This window comes from Netta rufina (genome assembly GCF_964035555.1).
Source record: "Netta rufina genome assembly, chromosome: 2".
Classification (NCBI taxonomy): domain Eukaryota; kingdom Metazoa; phylum Chordata; class Aves; order Anseriformes; family Anatidae; genus Netta; species Netta rufina.
The window spans coordinates 123313220-123335746 of record NC_140124.1 but is presented as its reverse complement, the minus strand read 5'-3'; the positions used below and the strand labels follow the sequence as shown (position 1 = coordinate 123335746).

At 40.8% G+C, this 22527-nt stretch overlaps 2 protein-coding genes and 1 long non-coding RNA gene across 3 annotated transcripts; 2 read left to right on the top strand and 1 right to left on the bottom strand.

Moving 5' to 3' along the window:
• Nucleotides 1-1414: 1414 nt before the first annotated feature.
• On the top strand, nt 1415-5705 carry TCF24 (transcription factor 24; the record flags this gene model as incomplete). The annotated part of the gene is made up of 4 exons (XM_084281676.1): nt 1415-1427; nt 1978-2041; nt 3071-3446; nt 5592-5705. The coding sequence occupies 4 exons, from the start codon at nt 1415-1417 to the stop codon at nt 5703-5705; spliced, it is 567 nt and encodes a 188-aa protein (XP_084137802.1).
• A 1975-nt stretch (nt 5706-7680) lies between these two features.
• On the top strand, nt 7681-10720 carry LOC311206558. Its single transcript, XR_014618199.1, has 5 exons — nt 7681-7844; nt 8402-8519; nt 8967-9062; nt 9815-9920; nt 10428-10720. It is a non-coding gene; the product is annotated as an uncharacterized lncRNA (long non-coding RNA).
• Nucleotides 10721-11712: 992 nt separating this feature from the next.
• MCMDC2 (minichromosome maintenance domain containing 2) lies at nt 11713-21380 on the bottom strand (the record flags this gene model as incomplete). The annotated part of the gene is made up of 14 exons (XM_084306702.1): nt 11713-11879; nt 12407-12516; nt 12911-13053; nt 13594-13770; nt 14126-14292; nt 14606-14811; nt 17022-17253; nt 17752-17880; nt 19122-19229; nt 19408-19530; nt 20523-20718; nt 20905-20964; nt 21062-21192; nt 21281-21380. 14 exons carry the CDS (start codon nt 21378-21380, stop codon nt 11713-11715), a joined length of 2049 nt encoding a protein of 682 aa, XP_084162828.1.
• Between the last annotated feature and the right edge of the window lie 1147 nt (nt 21381-22527).

The following is a 22527-nucleotide window of genomic DNA, read 5'->3' as shown; positions in this document are numbered from 1 at the left end:
TAAATTTTAAGATTATTACTGAGGGAAAGGGATGCCTGCTTGTTGGGGGGAGCTGGGAGAATGGCACGTTGAACTCGCATAAGCTTACATTTTGCAGCGTGCCTCTGAATTTTGGGGGCATTTTCTAAAAAGTATTGAATTTTACATATTTCTGTTCATGACTGTGAATAGAAAAATGTAGAGGGAGGACAATTGTAGAGGGGTATAAGAGAGAGCACATTTCAGATGTTTTGGTTGTTTTCGGATTGTTCATGAAAATGTTCACACACAAAAAAATTGCCATTTAAAAATGGAATTTTGATCAAGTCGACGTTTTTGGAGGTTAAACTATGTTGGTTTGTGAATTTAAAGGAGAGATTAAATTGAAAATTTTTGTCCTATCTTGTTGGTTTTAAAATCTGTCGACATACAGGAGAGGCACGGATGGGTGTTTGTATTCCAGTATCAAGAAGCCGCCTTCGTTAGTAATTTAGAAAATACAGTAAGAGGTACTTTGCTACACTGTAGTAGGACACAGCTGATAGCACTGCAAAGTCCTGCAGTCAGTAGTACTGATGGTCAGGCTTCGCCTTGTCAGCAACCAAAGGTACTTTTTAAATCCTTATCCCAGAAATGGGAAGGGGTGAGGAGCAAATTGGAGAGAAAGACCAGGTGCGCTCACACCAAAGCACAGGTGTAACACCAGCGAGTGATTTATGTGAAGGGAGCTAAGTGTACCTGGACAAACAAGGCACTGCCTGCGTTTTGTACCTAAATCACAGGTGAAATACGGCTCTTCCGCGAGCCTCAGAAGTGAAATACAGCGCAGAGCCTCGCTTCTCTGCCGGAGGAGAAGCAACAGCTGCAGCAGGGCTGGAAAACTCAGAGTGGGTTGAGGCAAAGCAAAAAATAAATAAATAAATAAATAAAATTAAAAAAAATAAAACCGAAGCTGTGTGCCCACAGCCCCCAGGGCTCCACCTTGGGCCCGGGCGTGAGGCGAGGCCGCCCCGGCCCCGGGCTGCCCGTGAGGGGCGAGCCCCGCCCGGCGAGGGGCGGTCGCTGCCCGTGGTCCGGTGGAGCTCTTGGTGGGGGGGGAGGTACTGAGGTGCCTTAAAAGCCAAACCTCCTCTCACAAAATCCGAAAGGGAGCGAGGTGGGGAGTTGTGGCTGCCCGGAGGGTTTTTATTTGCCTCAGTTGTCAGCCGCGGAGCCTGGCCCCGCAAGGTTTCAGCTGAGGAGGAGCGCGGGTCCCGCGCCGTGGGGCACAAGCACGGTGCTCCCGGCCCCTCGGGTGTTGCTGCAGCTGCCTGAGGGGCACCCCCCTGCCCACGGCTGAGTTTTGGCTTCTTTCTCCTCAGGCCCGGGGCTCCATCCCGTGTAGATGTGAAGCTGCTGCCAGGAAAGCTCCAGCTTCAGAGGGACGCGCGAGGAGATGCGGTTTTTAGGTACATGCTTTTCTGTGTTCTGCCTGTCGTGTGCATTATAGCTCTAAATTTGGTTATATACCAACATGGTGAAACCAAAATTGTATGCCAGCCTGCCTTAAGCCTGCATTTCGGTACTGCTAACCCAGTGTGTCAGCGTCATTGTGCAACTCGGACTTTTCCAGCATTAGAGGAAACTTCTTTGCCACTAAAATGTGTGCAGAAGTAACTGTGACTGAGAGGGAAAGTACCAAGAAATAATAAGCTATTACCTTATTTTAATTTTAAATTAAAGGAGCTAGACAATTTAAGGACTGCTTTTTTTGCCCTCATTCAAGACAAACTCATGTAGACTTACGTGAGTTTTATTTTATAAAGATAATAATTACTGCAATCTTCATCTGAGTTCCTTGCCTTGTTTGAAACGGTTTGCAAAGTCAAAGTCTACTTTGTGTAAATTTAGATCTTCAGACATTCATGTGTATCAATTTTATTTATTTATTTTTTAAATGACATTTCTTTGGCTGCCTTAATAACTTATAACTTGTTCTTGTGCTTGCTGTCTACGCAGGACACCACAGGAACAGCAGCTCTCTGACACGGGGAAGCCAGGAGCTGCCTGAGGGCTTCGGAAGGTTTGCTTGAGTAAGAACGACTGCCTCAGGTATTGCTCTAGCTCCGGAGAGCTGCACTTTGGGGAGGAATCATGGATTTGTGTATTACAGGGGAACTGAATGTACTCCTTAAGGAACTTGAGTTTTATTACAGGTAGAGCTGGCAGTGTTTTCTGGAAGTTGGGAAAGACTTTCCGGCAGGTATTTCAAGCTTTGCTCAAAGGTTTTCTGCCATTGTTTTAAAAGGATTCTTTTGCCCCCCAATGGCCAAAATACAGTTTGCAAGACTTTAGGGTTGACAAGTGCAGGACATCTTGTGTAATGTTAGGTGTGCAAGGACAGGTGAACGCTGTTCCTGATCCTTTAGACTCATGGACCAAATTTCATCCCTCTAAAACACAGTTGCTGTGTTCTGTGGCTCAATTTTCATTTGTGTCAGCAAATAACATTTTTCTTTCTGCAGTTAATGGAGCCCCAATCACCTGTTAGACCATCGACAGAAAATATACAGTCTCACACTGCAAATTATACAAGTCATATGAAAAACAAAACCACAGCCTAATTTTACTTGGTTGTAAATGGGAACCACTGTGGCAGCACTGTTTTTTTCCCTCAGAAAAGCCGTGTGATTGGTGAAACGTGAGTGACTGACAGAAAGCAGTTGGTGTAATAGTACTTAGGCTTTTTTAAGGGCTTATGTTAAGGGTTATGGGCTTATGTTTAAAGGTTTAAGTCTGCTTCTGTGCCTGTGCATGGCATCAAATGGACTGCTTTATGAGCAGTGAGCCAAAAAGCCATCCATACTCCTGTCCATAGGCACCGTCAGTGCTGGCAGCACTCGGGTTTCTGATGATTGTTATTTCTGGAAGGCATTCACTTCAGCAGGGTGAGGTCGACCTAATGCCACTCCGTGCTTATTCTCCTCTGAGAAGGGAGAGAGCTGTGTTTAGCTAATTATTTTGTTGTGCATACTCAGAACCCGTCCAGAGCGCTGAGGGGAGCCCACAGCCGGCAGCGTGCTGTCTTTACGGACACTCTTGTCACTTACAGGATCCTCCCGCCGGGGAAGCCGCCCATGGACTGTAGGCACCTAGCGGAGAGCAGCAAAGAGACCTCCAGCCCCAGCTCGGAGCCCGAGGCCCTGCCACCCTCAGCGGGGCAGCGAGCCGGGGCGGCCCCGGGGCGACCCGCGGCTGCCAACGCGGCGCGGGAGCGCAGCCGGGTGCAGACCCTGCGCCAGGCCTTCCTGGAGCTGCAGAAGACGCTGCCCTCCGTGCCGCCCGACACCAAGCTCTCCAAGCTGGACGTGCTCCTCCTGGCCACCACCTACATCGCCCACCTGACGCGCAGCCTGCAGGATGAGGAGGAGGCGCCGGGAGAGGGCCTGGGCGCCCTGCGGGGGGACGGGTACCTCCACCCGGTCAAGGTAGGACGGCTGAGGGGCAGCGGTCCCTCAGTGGGGAGGTTAGTCGGTGTTAAAATATTGAGGTGAAGGTAAAGATTTCAGGCTGCTTTACTGTGTCCGTGTGGAGGCCTGGGAGACCGTCACCAAACCCATTGGGAACCACTGTAGGACCACCGAGGTGGTGAGATGTTCCCCAGCCATGGCCTGTGCTGTGTCTCCTGCCGAGGCAGCCAAGATACAAAATGTGACATTAATTACTGGCCGTGAATTAATTCCTTCTCTGAAGGTGGTTTTCTGAGGCATTTACTTCATGTAGCATGTGCTGATATTTCCCTTGCCCCTAAAAAAAAAAAATGTGCTGGAGATGCAGAGAGGACACCAAAGGGGATCTGCTCTTAAAGAGTACCTGGAGATTGAAACTGTTTCCAAACGCATTGCGCAGTGACCAGTGCGACTCTGAAATACTGTGAGGTGTTTTCTTTGGCTCCGATCTCAGGGAGTGAGTTAGAGCACTGCTGGTCTTTTTTTAAGAGGCTAATGAATTCAGAATGATTTAATTAAGATTAATTTGTGAAGTAATTTCTAATTCCTATAAAGTGACTAATTCAGAGAGAGCTCCTTGTTCACAGTGTTGGTCACCGTTAGAAGCGTGACGTGAATGTAGGCTTCCTAGGCAATTCAGTGATTAGTAGACTCATTAGGGAGGGAAAACCTTTACATAAATCAGAAGACAGCAATAATTTAAGAAAAAAATAAACATTGTGATGCATTTGAAAGTAAGTTCTTACTAGCTTTAGTTAGTTCTCTTGGCCAGGGTAAGGGGACACAGGTCTCTCACGGCGCTTTTCAACAGCAGCCGAGTACTGCTGACACAAAAAATAGTTATTAAAGCAGTTAAATTACCCAGCTGCACATTTCCCAGGCTACTGGAATACAGCAACAGTCGGTTCATTTAGCAATTACTTCTTATAATCCTATTTGTGTGTCATTTACCTGTAGTTAGTTCTGCTAAAGATCCTGTCAGTCTGATCTAACTGTATAAAATTCTGGGGAGTAAATTAGTTTTTAGTTGGAGCTGGAATGAAGGTGTCACAGGTAAATCACAGTACGTGCCTAAAAAAAATCAAAGTGCAGGATATGAGAGTGCCAGTGCGGGTAAGGAGTGTGACCACAGTTGTATATCCAGCAGAGTAAATAGAAATAATGTGTTAACTAAAATATCCACTTATAGTGGTGTGTGCACTGAACAAGAAACATGGTTAATGACTTTAAGCCAGGTAACATCTCAGATGCAGTATTAGTGATGAACTCATAACACAAAGCTTGAACTAAAAATACCGAATGGGATCTTAGGGTTTTTAAAATGTGAGAATGTTCTGCTTTGTGTCTTTACATAGAAGGCTTGAGATCTAACTGCAGCACTGATGATTTGACATGTTCCTCTTTGTTACTTAGGAAAGGTGTCAGCCATTTATGAAAAGTGGTTTTTGTTTTGTTTTGCTTTGGTTTGTTTTTTAAAAAAGGAAGACCAGGCTGGCTGTTTCAGGTATTTTTGCATCAAATGTGTGTGACCCGTTACTTCTTCAAACATCCAGCTCTAATAGTCAACGCAGCGTTGACTGAGCTCTTCCCTTCCAGCAGAAGGGCACAGAGCTGAAGTAACGCCGACTGCACGGTGATTTCCAGGGCTGCTGAGAAGCGTGAGCTGCAAGAATAGAACTTGTGCATTTTGTGCAGGCTGGCTGGCATGAGCCAGTGTATGCACACAAGGGCTGCAAGCAGTGCAAACACTGGGCCTCCCCAGGAGCGTCTGTGCCACTACCAATGGGAGTGCTTTGGTTTGTGTCAGTAGTAGAGCAGATACCATCCAAATATTGGTGCGATGACTCACCAGGTTGACTTACAACTGTTTGGTGATTTGTGAGGGTTTGAGGAACTGTACCTCAGTGTTTAGCCCCAGCGAGAATACCAATGCTGCAATTGCATTGCTTAGGTCCTAGTGAGATTTTCCAGTAAGTGGCAAGACAGAACCTGTTTGGAAATAGCAACAGTTTTCTGTTTTCTTATATCGTGATTCCATCAAGATTTAAAGCTTTGGTTGTGTTGCTCAGAATTGCATTGAGACCACAAGGTGTTTGAGCACTGTGTTTGTCTCTTGTCTTGCAGAAATGGCCAATGCGTTCCAGGTTGTACATTGGAGCTACAGGACAATTTTTGAATCATTCAGTACAAGGAGAAAGTGGAAGCCAAGGAGAAACATCGACAAATTCACAAAACTAATCTCATTTTGAAGTAAAAAAAAAAAAAAATGTTATTTATTACACCATATATATATATATTTAAGTTTAAAAATCACATCTACAGCATATAATTCCTGAAGTACTGTTTGTGAATCAGAAGGACTTGATTCTTAATTGTAGTTAATAGGTCAGTGACTCAATGTGGCTTATTGTTGGTTTCTGTCATAGAGGATATTGATGGTATCTGAACTGGGGGAACAGGAGAAGGCAGTAGCTGGCAGCACCAAAATACAGCAGAGGAAGAGAGACAGTAGTGATAACAACAGGTATTGTCATCTAGTCCAGTAGAGGAAGTTAACAGGTAAACTACAGAAAAAGGGGGGAGAAGGGGAAACGTGATGTTGGCTAAGTATAGTGCAATACTAGGTTGGAAAAGAAAAGGGCCAACAAATCTAGAAATTGCAGTGAAAATAACTGTGTGCACTTTCTTCACTGCAGGAAGGCAGTGGCCAAAATGCGAGACAGCAGTCAGGACAGGGCTTCGTTGCTGAGATAGTCATAAGTGTATGTAGTTACAGTTTGAAAATGTAGGTGCATGTTCACTTTAAGTGAAAATGTGAAGAAAAATATTTACACACAGCAAACACAGGGTGCTCTGCAGATTAAATGTAGTTAAATAAATCAAGTACTGCTTGTATCGATGCATATATTTGTGTTGTGTGTGGCAGGGTTTAAAATATAATTTAAATGTTACTCCAGTATTGTTACTTTTGTGTTCAAGACATCAAGGTTCATTTATGTTGTCTTTTTGGGGGTTCACGCATTGAAGGAAATGATGTGTAAGAATTGGCTTGTTCATGTCAGATTTTTCACTTAAATGTGTCCTATATTTAGGCAGGAAGAATTGAAATCAAATGCACCAATAATGTCTAATGTATATGTTCTGTAAAACACTGTACTTTTTATATAGTTTATTGTTAACATAAATATTAAATATTATTCACTGGATATTATGTATGTATTGAGTTACAAAGTGTGTATGACTTCAGTTTGTCATTGTATAAAGCAGTTTCTAATAATAACATTCTGCATTTATAGTAACTTTTCTGAAGATCTCTTTGTGGTGTTAAAGTACAATTGAGAGAAAAGGAAAACAAAATAGTGGCAAGAATGACCATTTCGGAAAAAAAAAAAAAAAAAAAAAAAAGATTGTGTTAACTTCATTATTGGTTGAAACTTGTGATACCTTTCAGAAAGGCAGAGCATGACATTGGGAGTTAAATCCCAGAAAATGGGGTGTCCTTTGCAAGAGTGTGTATTGGCATTAGGAGAGCCATTAGAAGTAGGTGGATGAAGTGTCTGAGGTAAAGTATGAGGGAAAGTGTGGTCAAGTATGGTAAAAGCTGGAGATTTGGTCCACAGTGTGGCATTGTGAGGTTTTCAGAAGAGTATTATTGTGCAATATGAAAAATATGGTAGATATTGGTAAAAATGATACATTTAAGTGTATATATATTTAGGTATATTGGGCATATACTTGTTATTTAGAATTGTAAGTGGTTTATTAAAAGATGAGAGTTGTGAGGAGCATTCAAGGAGATGAGCTAGTATTTACTGATTAAAAAATATAAAATAGAAAAGGCCAGATTTGTGGAGATGAGTCTGTAGTTGTAAGGATGAATGTTACTTTTCAAAGAACAGTAATTAAGGCAAGGCAAGGCAACTCTCAATATTTTCCTGTGGTGAAACACAACCGCCTGCCCTTTGCCACCGCCATCCCGCCTCAGGTGCGCGCCTCTCCCCTCAGGGGGCCGCCTCTCGCCTCCCGCCCCCACTGCGCAGCCTGGCACTGCGCATGCGCGGCCCCGCCAAAACCGCGGGGGGCGGCCGCCATTTTGTGCCTTGCTGAGGCGGCGCCGTGGGGGACGCGTGCGGGTGGGTGCGGGGGGTCCGGGGCGGCTGAGGGCGGCTCCCCGGGGCTGCTTCAGCCGGGAGAGGGCTGCGGGGGCTGCTCGGGGCCCTGTGGCGGCGAGCAGCGAGGGGTTGGTCCCCGTGGCGGCGGCGGAGCCCGGCCGCGTGTGAGGGTGGGGGCGGCCCTGGGCTCCTTGCGGTGACGGTCACGGCTTAACGGCGGGGTGGCTGCGAGGCGCTATAGAAGCTGTGAGTTGTCCCTCGGAAGGTGAGCGACTGTCGTGCTGTGAAGATAAATGACTCTTTTTCTCTCCAGGGAGTTTGGCTGGTGTCGTGTGGTGACCCTGACCCTGCCCTGTTTGGGCTGTAGGCACAGGTCCCACATGGGCTGACAGAGCTGGGATAGTCCCAGGACTCCGGCATAAATGCTGACCTTGAGTTCAGCCTGTAGGAAAACCGACAGTGCCAGGAAGCTCCCCAGAGCAGGGCAAACGACGTAGGGTTAAAGGCTGTACCTGGTGGGGTGCTGCTCTCCCCAGTGATGGCTGCTCATTAGGAGCAGCTTAATCCCACGGTCACTCTTCAGTCTGGAACCTTTTAGGTAAAATGCTGTCTGTTCAAGCTTAATCTCAGCCGATGCTGTCTGCTTTTCTTCCCAGGTAATAATAAAGCCAACAGTGCTTTCATTAGGTCAGCAGATAGATTGGTATTTTTTGACTGGCTTACTTTCCCTAGGGAAATGCTGATACCTTCTGCTAGTGGCTCAGAGCGGAGCTCTCATAAACAAAACATCTTTGGTTCATTTGTTTCTTTTCCTTGTTTTAGGCAGCAAAAAAATTTCAGAGATGAGTTGGCTTCTGGCTCTGGGAGTCTTCAGCCTGGACTGTGCTGTGCTGCTATCATGCAAGCAGGAGGATGTCACGTGAATTCTGGAGCTACGGAGGTGAGCATTTCTTACTGCACTTCATGTTGAGGAAAGCCTCCAAAGCTGTCTCTTAAACCCTAGGTCTAGATTTCTGAAGCTGTTTTATGGCTTTTAAATCTCCTTGCAGGTGGAACAAGGAGAAATATGAGCATTTGCATGTAGGTTTAAGTCTTAAACTGTCCTAGATTGTATTCCGCAGTTTGCACAGACTAATTGCTGAGTGTTTGAACTGCTGACTGGCTCTGCTGTTCTCAACTTGTGATATTGTCACAAGTCTCCTAATTTTTGGTTAAAATGTCACATGGTATATGTCTCTACTAGCAAGATGCCATGATAGCTGTTACATTGTGGGCCTAAGAGCCTAAATATAAGCCTTATTTTCTTAGCCATCTTGCCTCAGGTAGTAGTTCTTTCTTGTACTAAACTTTTTTGCTTATATAATGACTCCATTTGTTTATTATGCAGCTGAATTCTGCCTTTGTACAAACCACGTGATCTCTGGTGCATGGACCAGTAGGCTTCTATTTCTCCTTTGAATGCTATCATCAAGAGTACTGGAAGGTGAGGTTTTTAAACACTCTGAAGTGAATTGTAAATGTTGCTTTTTGTTCTTGGAACACAAACCATGTGATAGTTGAGAATTTTTGAGGGCTTTTATTTGAAGTTGAAATTGCAAAAGTTATGGTTATAGAAGATCTAATGCTTGCTCCTGAGAACAAAGCAATTGCAATCCCTGAATCCTAAAGGAATCAGGAGATGCTTGTGGTAGCATTGGGGAATCTAGATTTTAGCTATCGAGAAACACAACTTCTGCTTTGAAGAATGATCAGATGTTAGCTGAAAGTGAGCAGCTAAAGTAAAGAAGAGTAAAGAAGAGTGTGCTCGATTCACCCTCCCTGCTGGCGCTTAGCCACAGCGGTCTGTTGGAATGCATGCCCAAGGGAAAGGCGACCATAGTAGCGGGCTTGAATGTATCAGCAGGGACCTGCGTTTCTTGTGCCCAGAGAGCTTTTCTTTTGGCTTTGCCAAATTCATTCTGGTGCTAAATGGTTAAAAACATGCTTCTGCTTTTGTTTCCAGAAGCGGGTCTGTTGAGGCAAGCTTAACAAATCGCCTTGTGCTTGGTACTCGGAGTCTTAGCACCGGCAGGAAGCTGTTTGCTGGCACAGTGATGATAATTCTTTGCCGTTTACCCAACTGATTTTTTTGATGAGTAACATTGTATCTGATGTGCCAGCTCATTAGTATTTTTTAGTATCATGTTCCAATTTGACTTGCTCCCTGTGTTTCTGATTTTACTTCGTCTTTTAAAGGTGCCATCAGATGGCCTCTGGTGTCCTCAAGCTGTGTGTGTGCATACAGCCAGCAGCAGACTCTGCCGACTCCCAGAAACTCCCAGAAGAGTGGCTGCTGAAGAAGGTGAGCTGCTTTCCAGCTGTGGTGGCACAGCGCTCAGGCTCCAGGAAGCTGTACTGCGAGCTGGGGAAGATGGGTTACAGGGTGCTGCTGTGTGGAGCTGTGCTGGCCTATGTCAGCCGAAGTTGTGCCCTGTTAGCCAGGGATACTTCTGTTCTCAACTGGTGGCACTGTTTTAAGTCATAAAGTTTTTGCTAAAAACGTCACAGGAGAAGCTGGGGAGAGGCAAGGATAAAAAATAATGCTCTTCTTGGAAACAAACAAACGTCTAAGGATATACATTCCATATAGGTTTGTCAGAAATAACTTATAAAAAATTCTATTTAACTCTTTCATGGAAGTAATTTTACTGGCATAATGATGAAATAATGATTAGCCGTTTACCCATCTGACTGGTTACTGATGTGTATCTTTGAATCTGAAATGCCAGTAAAAGTTAGTGATTTTGTATAAAGTTGATAAAGGTTATAGAAAATTGACTAAATTTGGAATGCTTTTTTTTTTTTCCAGATTGAAAACAGTCTGAAGTGTGGATTGCTAATGCACTTGGAAATATCTTTGAAGTCCTTCTTGCTTCTCAGAAATGCTGCTTGATTCAAAGACTGAGTTCAGTGAAAATGTGAATAACACCTGAATGGAGTTCAGGTGAGAGCATGACTCTAGGAGGAGAGGTAGCCCTGCAGCCACTCCTACAACTCAGCATGGACAGTGAAGTGCACTCAGAATGATAAATTTGAATAAATCAAGTGTTACAAGATGTAGGAGAACTTGTGTGTTACCTTGTCTAAACGAGTGTTTATAATGTTAACAGGGGCAGCTGTTCTGCTCATCTATAGTGCAGTGTTTGCTTAAATAAAATCCTGAATTTATGTTTCCAGTGGCTGTAGTTCCTTGCTAAGGCCATGTGAGCCGTAGCAGCATGACCCTGCTGGGTGACCTCCTGAGCAGAAGGCGCACCAGCCTTCGGTATCTGCTCGGCTTGCCCAGATTTGAACTGATGACTTTGCTGCTGCAGTTTTTTAATGTGGACCTCAGCTTTAAAACTTTCTCAGTGCTATGCCTACTGCTACATCTTTAGTAGGAAAACACAGTGAAGGAAAGTCCATAGCTGGAGGAGCATATATCTACCACACCACCTTTTACACTTGTTTTTTCACTGAGGTAGTTAGACTTAAAGCCCATTGAGCTGCCAACCTACTGGGTCTGCTATTTTTTTGCTTTCCTGGGGGGTTCTTCTATCCCTTCCAGTCTTTCCCTAAGGTTAAGTAGTGCAAATATTTCTTTTTTTCCAGATTGCAGGAGCATATCAACATTGTATTCTAAAGCTGTTGCTATAATGTAAAAGCAAGACATAAACCATCAAGTAGTATGGTGACTTTTTAATACATTTTAAAATTTATAGTACATGAATAATAATTTAAGAAAGTTGTCTTACAGTAGAAAAGTGGTTGTAATGTTTTTAAACTACTATTTTAAAATGCATGTGAAAAGAAGCAAGAAAAACTACAGAAGTTTCACATTGTTGAAATGAAGTGCCAGATTCTCTACTCCTATTTTGTTAGTAGTAGTCATCTTAAAACACTTGTTCATATAAGTGACAGAAGTAGCAGAAGCTGAGAACAGCCACCTCTGCCTTTCAGCAACAGTCAGAAAACTTGCAGTAAGTCCTGTCAGCTGTGCTTTAATCCTTAGCAAAATAGCACTGACATATCCTGTGAAAGTATTAAAAAGATAGGTGTATATTTCTCCTTAACTGCAGTCCCGGAAGGGTGAAGTAGGAGCTGGGGGCTTTACTTCACTCCTCATTAGTGTTAACATGAATTCCTGGGCCATACGCGCTGATAAACTTGAGCAGGTGGTGGTGGCACTTCTGGAGGTAAATATCTCTCTGGTGCAGGGAGTTTTCGTTACTGAGGTCAAAGGGAAATAGAGCGTTTGGTTCTATGCATAATGCAGACTTACCTAAGCAAAGAAGAAATCAGTAAGTACAGTAAAGACTTGATCAAACTTCTGCCAGTGGTGTTAAGGAGAGGAAGGGGAAGGAGGAAGCTGTGACCTAGATTCCTTCGTAATACAGTCTTGTAAGTTAGCATTTTTGTGATACACCATCATTCTTTTCTCACTGCCAAGTTCATGCATGAACAAACGTGACTGATAAACGAAGAGAACACTTTCTCTCTCCCCAGGGAGAGTGAACTCTAGCTACAGTTTACCCTGGCTGAATTATGCAGTTCCAGATGAGCGGTGTCTCTAATGTGCACTCATAAAGGATGGAGGCTTTGTGCTGTCCTGAGGCCTAATGGTGTGCAGCACAGAGACCCTCCAGGCACATCAACTGGAGGACTTTTTCCTGATCTCAGTTCTCAGCAGTGGAAATTCTGGGCTTTCACTTAAAAAGAACTACATTTATTGCTGCAATCAACTGAGAAATGCGTTTTCAAACTGACAAAATATGAAAGCGATATACCCAAGACTAAAGACTCATTTACCGTGCTTTAGGGTAAGAGATGATTCGAGCAGCAAGATGGCAATCAACGCATCTTCCTCAAGTACTTTCTTTCTTAAACTTAGCTTGGTATGAGCCTTAGAGAGGGATATCCTAAGAGACGAATATAAGCATGTTAGAAATATTATAAAATAGTGCAGAAATGAATGCATTATATGCTGCCCAATTTCAAATGCTTCTGTGAATCACAAGCTACGTTTACAGCATCTTTGCATTTCTTCACTTGCGCAAGAGAAAGCTGTGATAATTTAAGTCCCATTCTTGTTTGTCTAGACAGCTTTAATAATTCTTGAATCACTTTTAATGTCTAAGCTTTTTCAAAATCAACACTATAAATGGTATTAACAAATGTTAAGTAAGATTCTTTACACTTGAACATTTCGAAATTTAAGTTTCTTGTTTAGATTTTTTTTACTTCCGAGCTGGTTAGCACAATTCCCAAATGAAACTTAGATGTGTTTCTTGTTCCGTGAGGAGTAGGACATACAGAATTTTTAGTGCAGATGCTGATAAGTTTGATCCGTGCATTGAATCTCTTCTCACTCTGCGACTCGCAAGATAGTAGCCCTGAATGAAGTTTTCTGCTTCTGAGCTCATTTCAACATGGAGATTCTTAGCAAACAAAATAAACTAGAGAGAGTGTACAGACATTAAGTAACTGTGGAAAATAAGAATTTACCTTTTAACATACCACTGGCATAGTAATATAGTTTAGGCAGCATACTTCACCAGTAATTTTGCTAAAGATGCCTGTCACCATTCAGCTGTGCATAAGGATGGGTTTCAGATGGTAATCTGATACCTGTTAACCACACTAGAGATACTGACAGTTTATTTAGAATGAAATATTGTACAACTGACTGCAAACTATTCTTGTCAAAAGGAAGTATTAGAGATCTCTCATACAGGTGTTAACCTAGTGTGTTTTTCAGAAACTAAGTTGAATAATTTATTATACTGGCCCTTTTAAAGAACTTTTTAAAGAACTGAAGCTAAATTTACCAATGATCCTAATGCTGCTAGAGGGAATATGGTGTGGAGGGAAGGGGTAGGAAGTGAGCGTTGACAGGTCTAAAAATAAGCAGAGTATCAGGACAGAACCTTGTGATTCCAGAAACAGTACGGTATCCCCAAGCATAGTGAATTTATGAATTATTAGATATTTGTTACCTCTTCATAGTCCTGCGTTCTGAACTGCTGTGAGACTCTGTACAGGGTGGCTTCAGGATTAATCGCTTTTTTGAGGACATGATGCACAAGAGGAAAAGACAGTCGACATGAAGGAAATTCATCGTATATCAAAAGCCCAAAAACATCCAGAAGATTAGGAGGAAGCAAGCTCAAGTCCTAAAGAGAAAGAAAATTTTGGGCTGCTGACTAGGAGAAACCTGGCAGTTTTTTCAATCTGTAATGTCCGATATCTGTATGCTGGGTGTTGTAAGATTAGCTAGTGAATTATCTGCAAAAGATGCAGTATAGATTTCAATAGTAGCTGTCAAAAGCTATTCTGAATAAAAGACAAGGCTACTTTTGGGAAAACTAGCTCATTTTAGAAGATACTTGATACTTGACAGTCACTTAAGTTGTAGCTTTTTGAGAAATACTAATAAATTTGATTTTTGTTACTTCTCAAGTTGAACTCAGTATAAACACAGATGACTGCCATGGTTCAGTTACTGCTGTAACAGGATGTATGTTTTACCATCTGCCCGATCAGAAAGCCGTCCTTCGGTGCATGTTTCTTTGAGGAAGAATCCACATCTACGTAAGACCAAAAATTGGTCTGAACTGGAATAGTAACTTGTTGGTCAGCCTCTTCTCCGTACTTCTTCCCAGGAATGAACAGTGTTGTTGTCCTGCTCTCTAGAACTAGGATAGGACAAAATACGTCAGGTAACTAATCTAGTTTAACTATAAATTGTAGTTCCAAACACACCAGCTGAAAAGTCAAGATTTTTATATTTCACCAATTCTCATGATTGAGTTTTGGCATTTCCACACCACCAGTTTTGAGGATGGTGTATTTGTTGTTGCCTTTTGTTGCCCTTGTTTCTTCTAGACTTCTTAAAGAGCTACTTTTCCCAGCATTTGAGGGCCATAAACTGAGGAACAAACCTATCCCTGATTTTGCGAGTTTGTTTCATTCTGTCCCCTCATTGGTTAGTAGATGTGAAATAATTACCAGATTGTAGAAGTTCCAGTTTATCCTTTTTGTAGGTACTTAAGTCTCCTATGTAACAGATACCCCCCTTAGCGAGCAGAACGCTGCCAGCTTGAATACTGGCACTGCCGGTTCCGTGTTTATCTTTGGATACAGAAGGAAAGATGTCACTAGAGGATGGGTGTCGTATGCCACGGGGCAGAAGACATATGCTGTAATTCAGAAGCCTAGGGGATGAAATAGTCATAAATTGTTAAATTATTGTTCAGTTTTTAAAAACTTAATACTGTTCTTAATACTTTGTAACAGTATTTATACATAGGAAGATCTACTTTAAAAAGATAAATAAAATAAATAAAGCCACCAGCAAAACTAAATGTTTAAAGTACATTTAAACACAAAGGTAGAAGTCCAAGCTTTCTGCAACAGCTGCAAAAAGGTCTGTGTTTCTTACACATTTAACATATGAGGCTTGTGATAGAAGTACTTCCTAGGAAGCCACGGTCTTCTAATTCAACCCATATTAACTCCTATTCCTGTTCTGGAGGGAAGTAGAGGATTAGCGGTTCTCCTGGCCATCTGGGAAAAACGAACGGGCTGGTAACTTGCAAGCTCTGCTTGCCAGGGTTGTGTCCCAAATTCTTTTTGAGAAAGGAAGGTGTAGGATTTCTTTTTCAACCCCTACACTGTATTCCTTGGCACGCAAAGGTTGCAAACTGTCTGGTTCCACAATCAAAGGTTCCTAATGATTTTAAGATGATTAAGCATGACATCTTCTCCTATTGATAAATGGGATAAAATTATTAATTAAAATAGTAAGTAGGAGTAAATAGACTATTATATAAATATGTAGGAAATTTCTGTTTTGACAGGCTAATTATAATAGAATAAATGCATATACAAACAGTACAAATGACAAAGTACCACGATTTACAGCAGACAACCATTTAAATATTAGACATGTTTTGATTCTTAAAACCTGATTTCCTATGATTTCTCTATAAAAGCTTACTCCCAAACCTTCTGGGGAAAAAAATCTTGCTGCCTGTTTTTTTTTTTTTTTATTATTATTTTTTATTTTTTTAATTCAAACTAATCTGTACAGTTAACTTTTGAAATGGTAAACTTAAGAAAACATCATTTTTCCAAAACAAAAAGCCCTAATACATTTGCTGAAGAACTCTCAGATTCAAATAAAATCCACGTCACTTTCAAAGAGCTTTTCCACGAGTAAAAACAAAGCCCTGTTTTGGGTTGGAGAAGAACATCAGACATGCACACAAGTCAGAAGCTGAGCATGTAGAGTGGAGATGCTGTATTCAACTTGTGTTTGTGGTTCACAGCTCTGTGAAGGGGTGAACACACGAATGTATACATACAGAGCAATAGTTTGTTCAAGGCAACAACAGCTGGATTTATGAGCAGTGTATCATGATGTACCTGATTTTTGATACTTTATCAGAATAGTTCTTAGGAAAAAAGAACAATAAAAATATAAGTATCTGTTGTGATTTAATCCCAGCAAGCAGCTAAGGACCACACATCCATCTGCCTGCTCCTGTGCCTAACGCTCCCCAGCTGGATGGGGGGAAGAGAATCAAAAGGGCAAGGCAGTTGGAAGGATGTTTAGATGAAAAGACAGATGTTTAGAAAGGAAGGGAAAGAAGAAGAAAAAGAAAGGGATAGGGAAAAGGAGAAAAGGAATGCAGAAAAAGAAAACAACCAAAAGGGGGTGATGGTGGTGGAGTGATGCTAAATGCAACTGCTCGCCACCAGCTAACCAACACCCAGCCACATGGTGTGGGACATCCCTTTGGTCACTGGGCCGGGTGTCCTGGCTGCGCCCCTCCCAGCCCCTGCTGCTCCCCCAGCCTCCTCGCTCGCAGGGCAGCAGGAGAAGCTGGAGAGTCTGAGTTGGTGTAAGCACTGCCCTGCAACAGCTAAAACATCAGTGAGTTATCACCGCTGTTTTCATCCTAAATCCAGAACACGGCATTGTGAAGAAAACTATCCCAAGCAAACCAGGACAATAACTGATTTACTCATTGCTTACTAGCAGAAAGTGCTGATAGCTGGAAAGCTGGTGATGAAAAGGCTCAAAGTGACACAGGATTGGAAAAGTAGAGACCTTTGCTTTTATCATCACCAGTTTCTGTGGCAACCTTCAGTTTTGATTTTAGAAGAATGTTTAGTTTGACCTCTGCTAAACCGTGCTAGTCTTAAAAGCTTACTGAGGCAATTAAAAGTGTTAAAGTTTTTTTTTTAATTAGTGAAGTTCTGCTCTGGATTTATCACTTGAAATAGAGAAATCTCATGGTTATTTTTATCGTCATAGCCCTGTATATTTTAAACATAATCTTTGCTTTTCATGTAAGACCAATCCTATTATCTTTAAAAATACTTTTTAATTTATGTAAGAAATGAGGAATCTCCTTACCTATCAATCACTAAGGTGTCACTTGTCACAACCAACAGATCCAGGTAATCAGCACTCTCCTTTTCACACGTCTGTACTAGACTCAGCAATACTGCGAGTTTCAGAGTGTTGTAGGTGCCTGGTGGAACAACTTGCGAAGCAAAGATATTGGCCAGCATGGCCGTAAACCTCCAGCATGAATTTGAAGTCAGTGAGAGCAGATACTTAAAATTTTCAGCAATAAAAGAAGGACCTAATTGAAACAAAGGAGAGATTAGCAAACACTTCATAGAGCTGTGCAGATATAATAGAACATGACACCATTCCAATCCTCGTACAGAAGCTTACAAAGAACTAAGATCTTTATACATTAAGCACAAATTCAGAATGTAAAGAGTTGATAGGATTAATTTTCCTGCTGTAAAGGTAGCAGACAATCTACTAAAACCAATGGAATAAGCATGCAGTAACAAAATAAAGTATCGCGTCCTTTCCTGCACGATTTCCAGTAGGGGGCGATGGAAAAGAGCAGCTGAACTGCAGTAAATAATTCTGTCATTTCCCCATGCATGGAAAGAGAAAGGGGCAGAAGATCTCAGCTGACTGAGAACATTTAAGACCGTAAGAGGAATGTCCTGCAATGGTTTTGTAATCAGGACCCTTAGGCAATAGAGAACTGTACCAGTTCTCAGGGTTTTGTTCTAAAATGTTTTTCAACTTTTATAGTCCATTTTTAATGGGACTTTCTTACCGTTTGGTTTACAGAGCTGTACGCTACTGACTTCTATACATGCTGTAGCTTGTGGGCCATTCTGTACGCAGGTTGGAATGCCTATAATCTTGTAGCAGTTTCCTATTGTCATTCGATTGGCCAGTTCATCTGGAAATCAAAAATAAAATATGGGGAACCTGAAGATGTTTTAGGAAAAAAAAATATATATATTAAAGACATAGAAAGCTTTTATTCACATTGCGACCGGTTTCATTTTTATCACTTAATTGCAGAAAACAGTTGGATTCCAGGTTTACCATAATGGACTAGGAGCAAATGAAGCACGCAATTCTAATTAATTAGTGCAAAAGGTAACGAAGGCAGGCTGGGTGAGGAAAAGTAGATTCCTGATGAAGAAAATGGATGATTTATTCATTTCTGCGTTGAAAAGAAAATGGACAGTTGTTTGAAAGTATATATTCCTATTCTCAAACTTGTGATGACCCCATTATCAGTTACTGTCCTATAACATGACATAAAAAACAAAAGCACACACAAAAAAAGAGATCCATAGGATACAGTTTTCAAAAAGACGCACAGCCATAGCTTTGAGAACCATTGTACTTTTGTGTATTTTTTTTTTCAGAAGTCACATTTATTTTTGGAAGTGAGAGTTATGCCCAACCAAACACGAATCTCAGTCTGTGAGATCCTGTCTAACCTCACCGATGACTGAAATCTACGGAATTTTAATGCATGTGTAGATCAGTTTCCCACCTATAGATTGTTTCATAAAAATAAATAAATAGTTGCAGTTTGAAGTGCATCTTATGGTCTCGGAGCTACTGTGAGTTTTCAAGGAATGGTTCTATAGACTTCAGATATCGTATCGAGTATAATGGTGGCTTTTCAGTTTAAAGAACATTAATGGAAGCGTGACAGTTGGGTGTGATATTAGTTGGCTAGTCACATCAGAAATCATTTAATGTTTGCAGTGGAAGGCAGTGGTAGTAGAGGCCAAAAGTCCTGACAGAATCCGGAAAACAGCTACTTTGAGGAAGGATGTTAAAAGCACATGAAATTAGTGCAAAACAGTATGACCAAAGGAAGTAGAAAGGAGGAAAAAACAAGCTTCAGATAGAACGTGATACCAGCCTGGGGACTGTAATTAAATGCAGTTATAAAAGTGAACACAACGGTTTTGCTACATGTATTTCTTCATCTGTGCATGCTGTTTAGTCACCTGGCTCCCCCCTCCCTCCCTGTTTATTAGAGAAAGAACCTCAATGTGAATTATCATAATTTCCAGCATTTTATCCACAGAAATGGATCTGTAAGAAAAATGTGAGTAATTACTACATTCAGTTCTAAAAAATTTCTGACAAATCTCAAAATTAAAATTCACTTACCTCTCAAGAAAACTGTGAAAGCCTGAATCCTAAAATGTGATTTATTGTTGGAATATCCTTTTAAAGCATTAAGAACTTTTGCATCAATCATTTCAACTATTTGTTTATCTTTCAAAACAAAGGCAAGGAAGAGGTTAGTTCTCTTTAAAACAGTACCAAGCTTTTTTTATTCTTAGATGACTAGCAGATGACTAGCTTTTTTTCCCCCCTTAGCCACTTTGTTTACTTACTGTGTAACAGCAGCAGGGAAATAATAGATCTAAAAATAAAACTACGTATTTCCTACCACCAAGTACTCTAAACTTCATATCTTCTTGCAGGGGTGAAGAACATAAACTGCACACAAAATCATTCCTCACTGTGGCAGATTCTGTAGCTCCAGGCAGATGTACTCTTATGTACCTAAACCCTGAAACATTTACCAAATGTTATAAGGAGGATATGGCTTTCATTTTAAATTTCACATCAAGTATAGAAATAGTTAAAAAACTGGAGAATGAAATTCCAAATTTACAAGCATCCTGTGTTTCTTCAGGTAAGCATAACTTCATACACTACACTTCAACTAAAATGATCTGTATCACTTACTGTAGGTTGACCACGAGATGGCAGGATTTCCTATTGCATGTTCCTAACTAAAACGGCTTGGCCTGACTTTTCAGGCAGCAGGGAGTGACTGACTGCTTCTGCATCGTGTGGAAATGACATTGGATACGTATATCCCTCACTAAAGTATGTGCCCTCATAAAGACATCATTATGATTTATTCTACAGTCTCCCAGCTTTGGGATTTAGCTTCTATTTTATAATTTTATGGTCTCTGTTACAGGAAGAAGCAAGCAACACAGCCCTAAAAGTACTTAAGACCTAATCCCGCAAAGATGTATCAGTAATATTAGATAAAGTAGTTCCACAGAAATCAGCTTTCATTAAAGAAAATCTGCTAGAAGCTTCTGCCAGTCACTTAAGCATGCTGTTACATAGTCTTTTAATATAAATAAATAAATAAATAAAAACACACAGAGAAGGAATACAGAAGAGAGAGCTTCATAAAAAAAAAAAAAAAAAAAAAAAGTATTCTGGTACAGACTTTTTTTCTTTCAGGGAATTCATTGAGTTATACTGGAAATGTACCTTTTCTCATATAAACTATCTCCAGGATCAGAAAATGGCTTATTGGCATAGCTGTACTCACAAAACATTTAATAATGCTGAGCAGCCGCTGGCAAGGTCCATCGCTGCTGTCAATTAATAAAAATCATGCTGTGCTCATTACAAAAAAGTCTACATCATAAGACTGCATAGGAAAATGACTCTCGTGCTGGATTTTTAATCTGATAAACTATATAAATTATTAAAAAGCTTTTGAAATAGTATCGATTTCAATTTTTTTTTTACTACCTTCAGAGAACGGACAGGTTTCCTCAGTACAAAGAAATCTTGCTCCTTGTGTATATTTTGTTACAATTCCCATTGCAATGACTATTCCTTCAGACATATAAAATCTATGAGATGTGTAGTTAAATGGAAATGCAGAGAGACTGAGAACATAACTTGGTAAAGGCGGTAAATGTGTTGGCTTCAGCAGTATACTAATCTAACAAGAGACAAAATTGCATTAATACTATGATTTTAATTTCAACCTGCTGTTTATAAACACCACTTACATGAACAAATGCATCATATATAAATAGCTACTAGAAAAAAAAATCAGTATTTTTTAAATACTTCACTACACTTAAAAGGTTTCAGATCTAACTGGGGGAAAATAATGCAGACTCACCTGGGCCTCTGTCTGCAAGTGTTCAATTAACGATAATGTCTTAATAGCTACAAAACATACCTGTAATTCAAAAATACCTTCATCTTAGAAAGGAAAATCTAGTTAAAATATAAAGAGATGTATTTTTTGTCATCTCTGACCACAAATATACACTTACTGACTGAAAAATCTCTGCAGCTTTTATGGGATTATGAAGAATGTAGTTTCCAAGAGTTGCATCCAATTCAGCAATATCAGAAGGATTTATTGAAATAACAAAACGATAAACAGCGTAACTTTGTTTTGAGTCTGCAGGAGCAAAAAGCATCTTAAAAACAATAGGTTTATTTAACAATAAATATCAATGCTAACAGATTATCTACTGAGTGAGCAATACCATTATATTTTTTGCAATCGTGCACAAATTTCTGAAGGCCACCACTTCTGTCAAGGTAAATAAGGACAATTTCCTTCATTTTCTGTATTTCTTCCTCCATCTTCCAAAAAGATCGTTGTACTCTTAATCAAAATGTGAGAGCAAGCTGTAAAGAAATTAGGTCAGAATTTGCCATGCTGAAATAATAATAAAGATATATGTTAACAAAGCCATACAAAATTATTTTTTTCAATGTTATTCTTTAATATTTTTAATACTACCGTTAAATGGGAAGCTCTTTCCAATGGCTGAAGCATATTACACCCACAAAGTCAATTTTTACAGAATGCTTTAGTATTTTTCTTCTCTTATTAATGAATTACTTCACTGTCTGACCCGTAACCCATCAAATTAAAGGCTGCATTTAGCCCTGCCTATGTAATTTATAGGCATAATCATCCTAGCAAAAGTAAGACTTAAATAACTGCTTTATCTGAGAAAGCTTTCTGTTATAGTTGTTGGAAGTATGAAACCAGTCAACATCTTTTCTTAAATCAGACTTCCTTAGTCTGCTGTCACCTCCTGTAGCATTCATTTAAGGCACAGATCTTGCACACACTTGTGTTCGTCAGTGTACACAGATCAGTTCTTATTCCGATGGAAAAAAAACTCCAGGACTAGAGTTTTGGTCTGGAAGGTGACCATGACCAGTGTTGTTCTCATTGTGCATTACTCCCATATCTGCATTTTTAAGAGTAAAAATCTCACCACATGAAGCACTTCACTTACAAATTTACTGTAGAAGGAGAACTAAGGCCAAAATGTGGTATTCTATCACATCTATTTTACTGCCTTACAGATTTTCTTTTAAAAAGCGTCATCTGTCTTCTCTGTAAATGGAGAATGTGAAACCACACTTAAAACTTCAAAAATAGATTTAACTACTTGGCACAGGACAAAAACACGGAATCTACAGGCTGAAGAGAAAGCAAAGCTCTTTGTTTATGAATGATAACCTGCAGGAAGCCACAGAACTGGGTGTTGGTGTACAGACAGATCAGTATTTGTCAGTGAAATAACTGGGTACCTGTGGTGCACCCTTATGGTTGTTGTGTAAAACTTCTCTGAGAAACGCACGTTGTGGGCTAGCTAGATGGATTGCAGTGGCCTGAGGTACCAAATTTTAAGCACAAATTGAAGAATAATTTATATTAGGCATTCTTTTTCAGTTTCTTTGGGATTACTCCCACACAATTGCTGCTCCATAC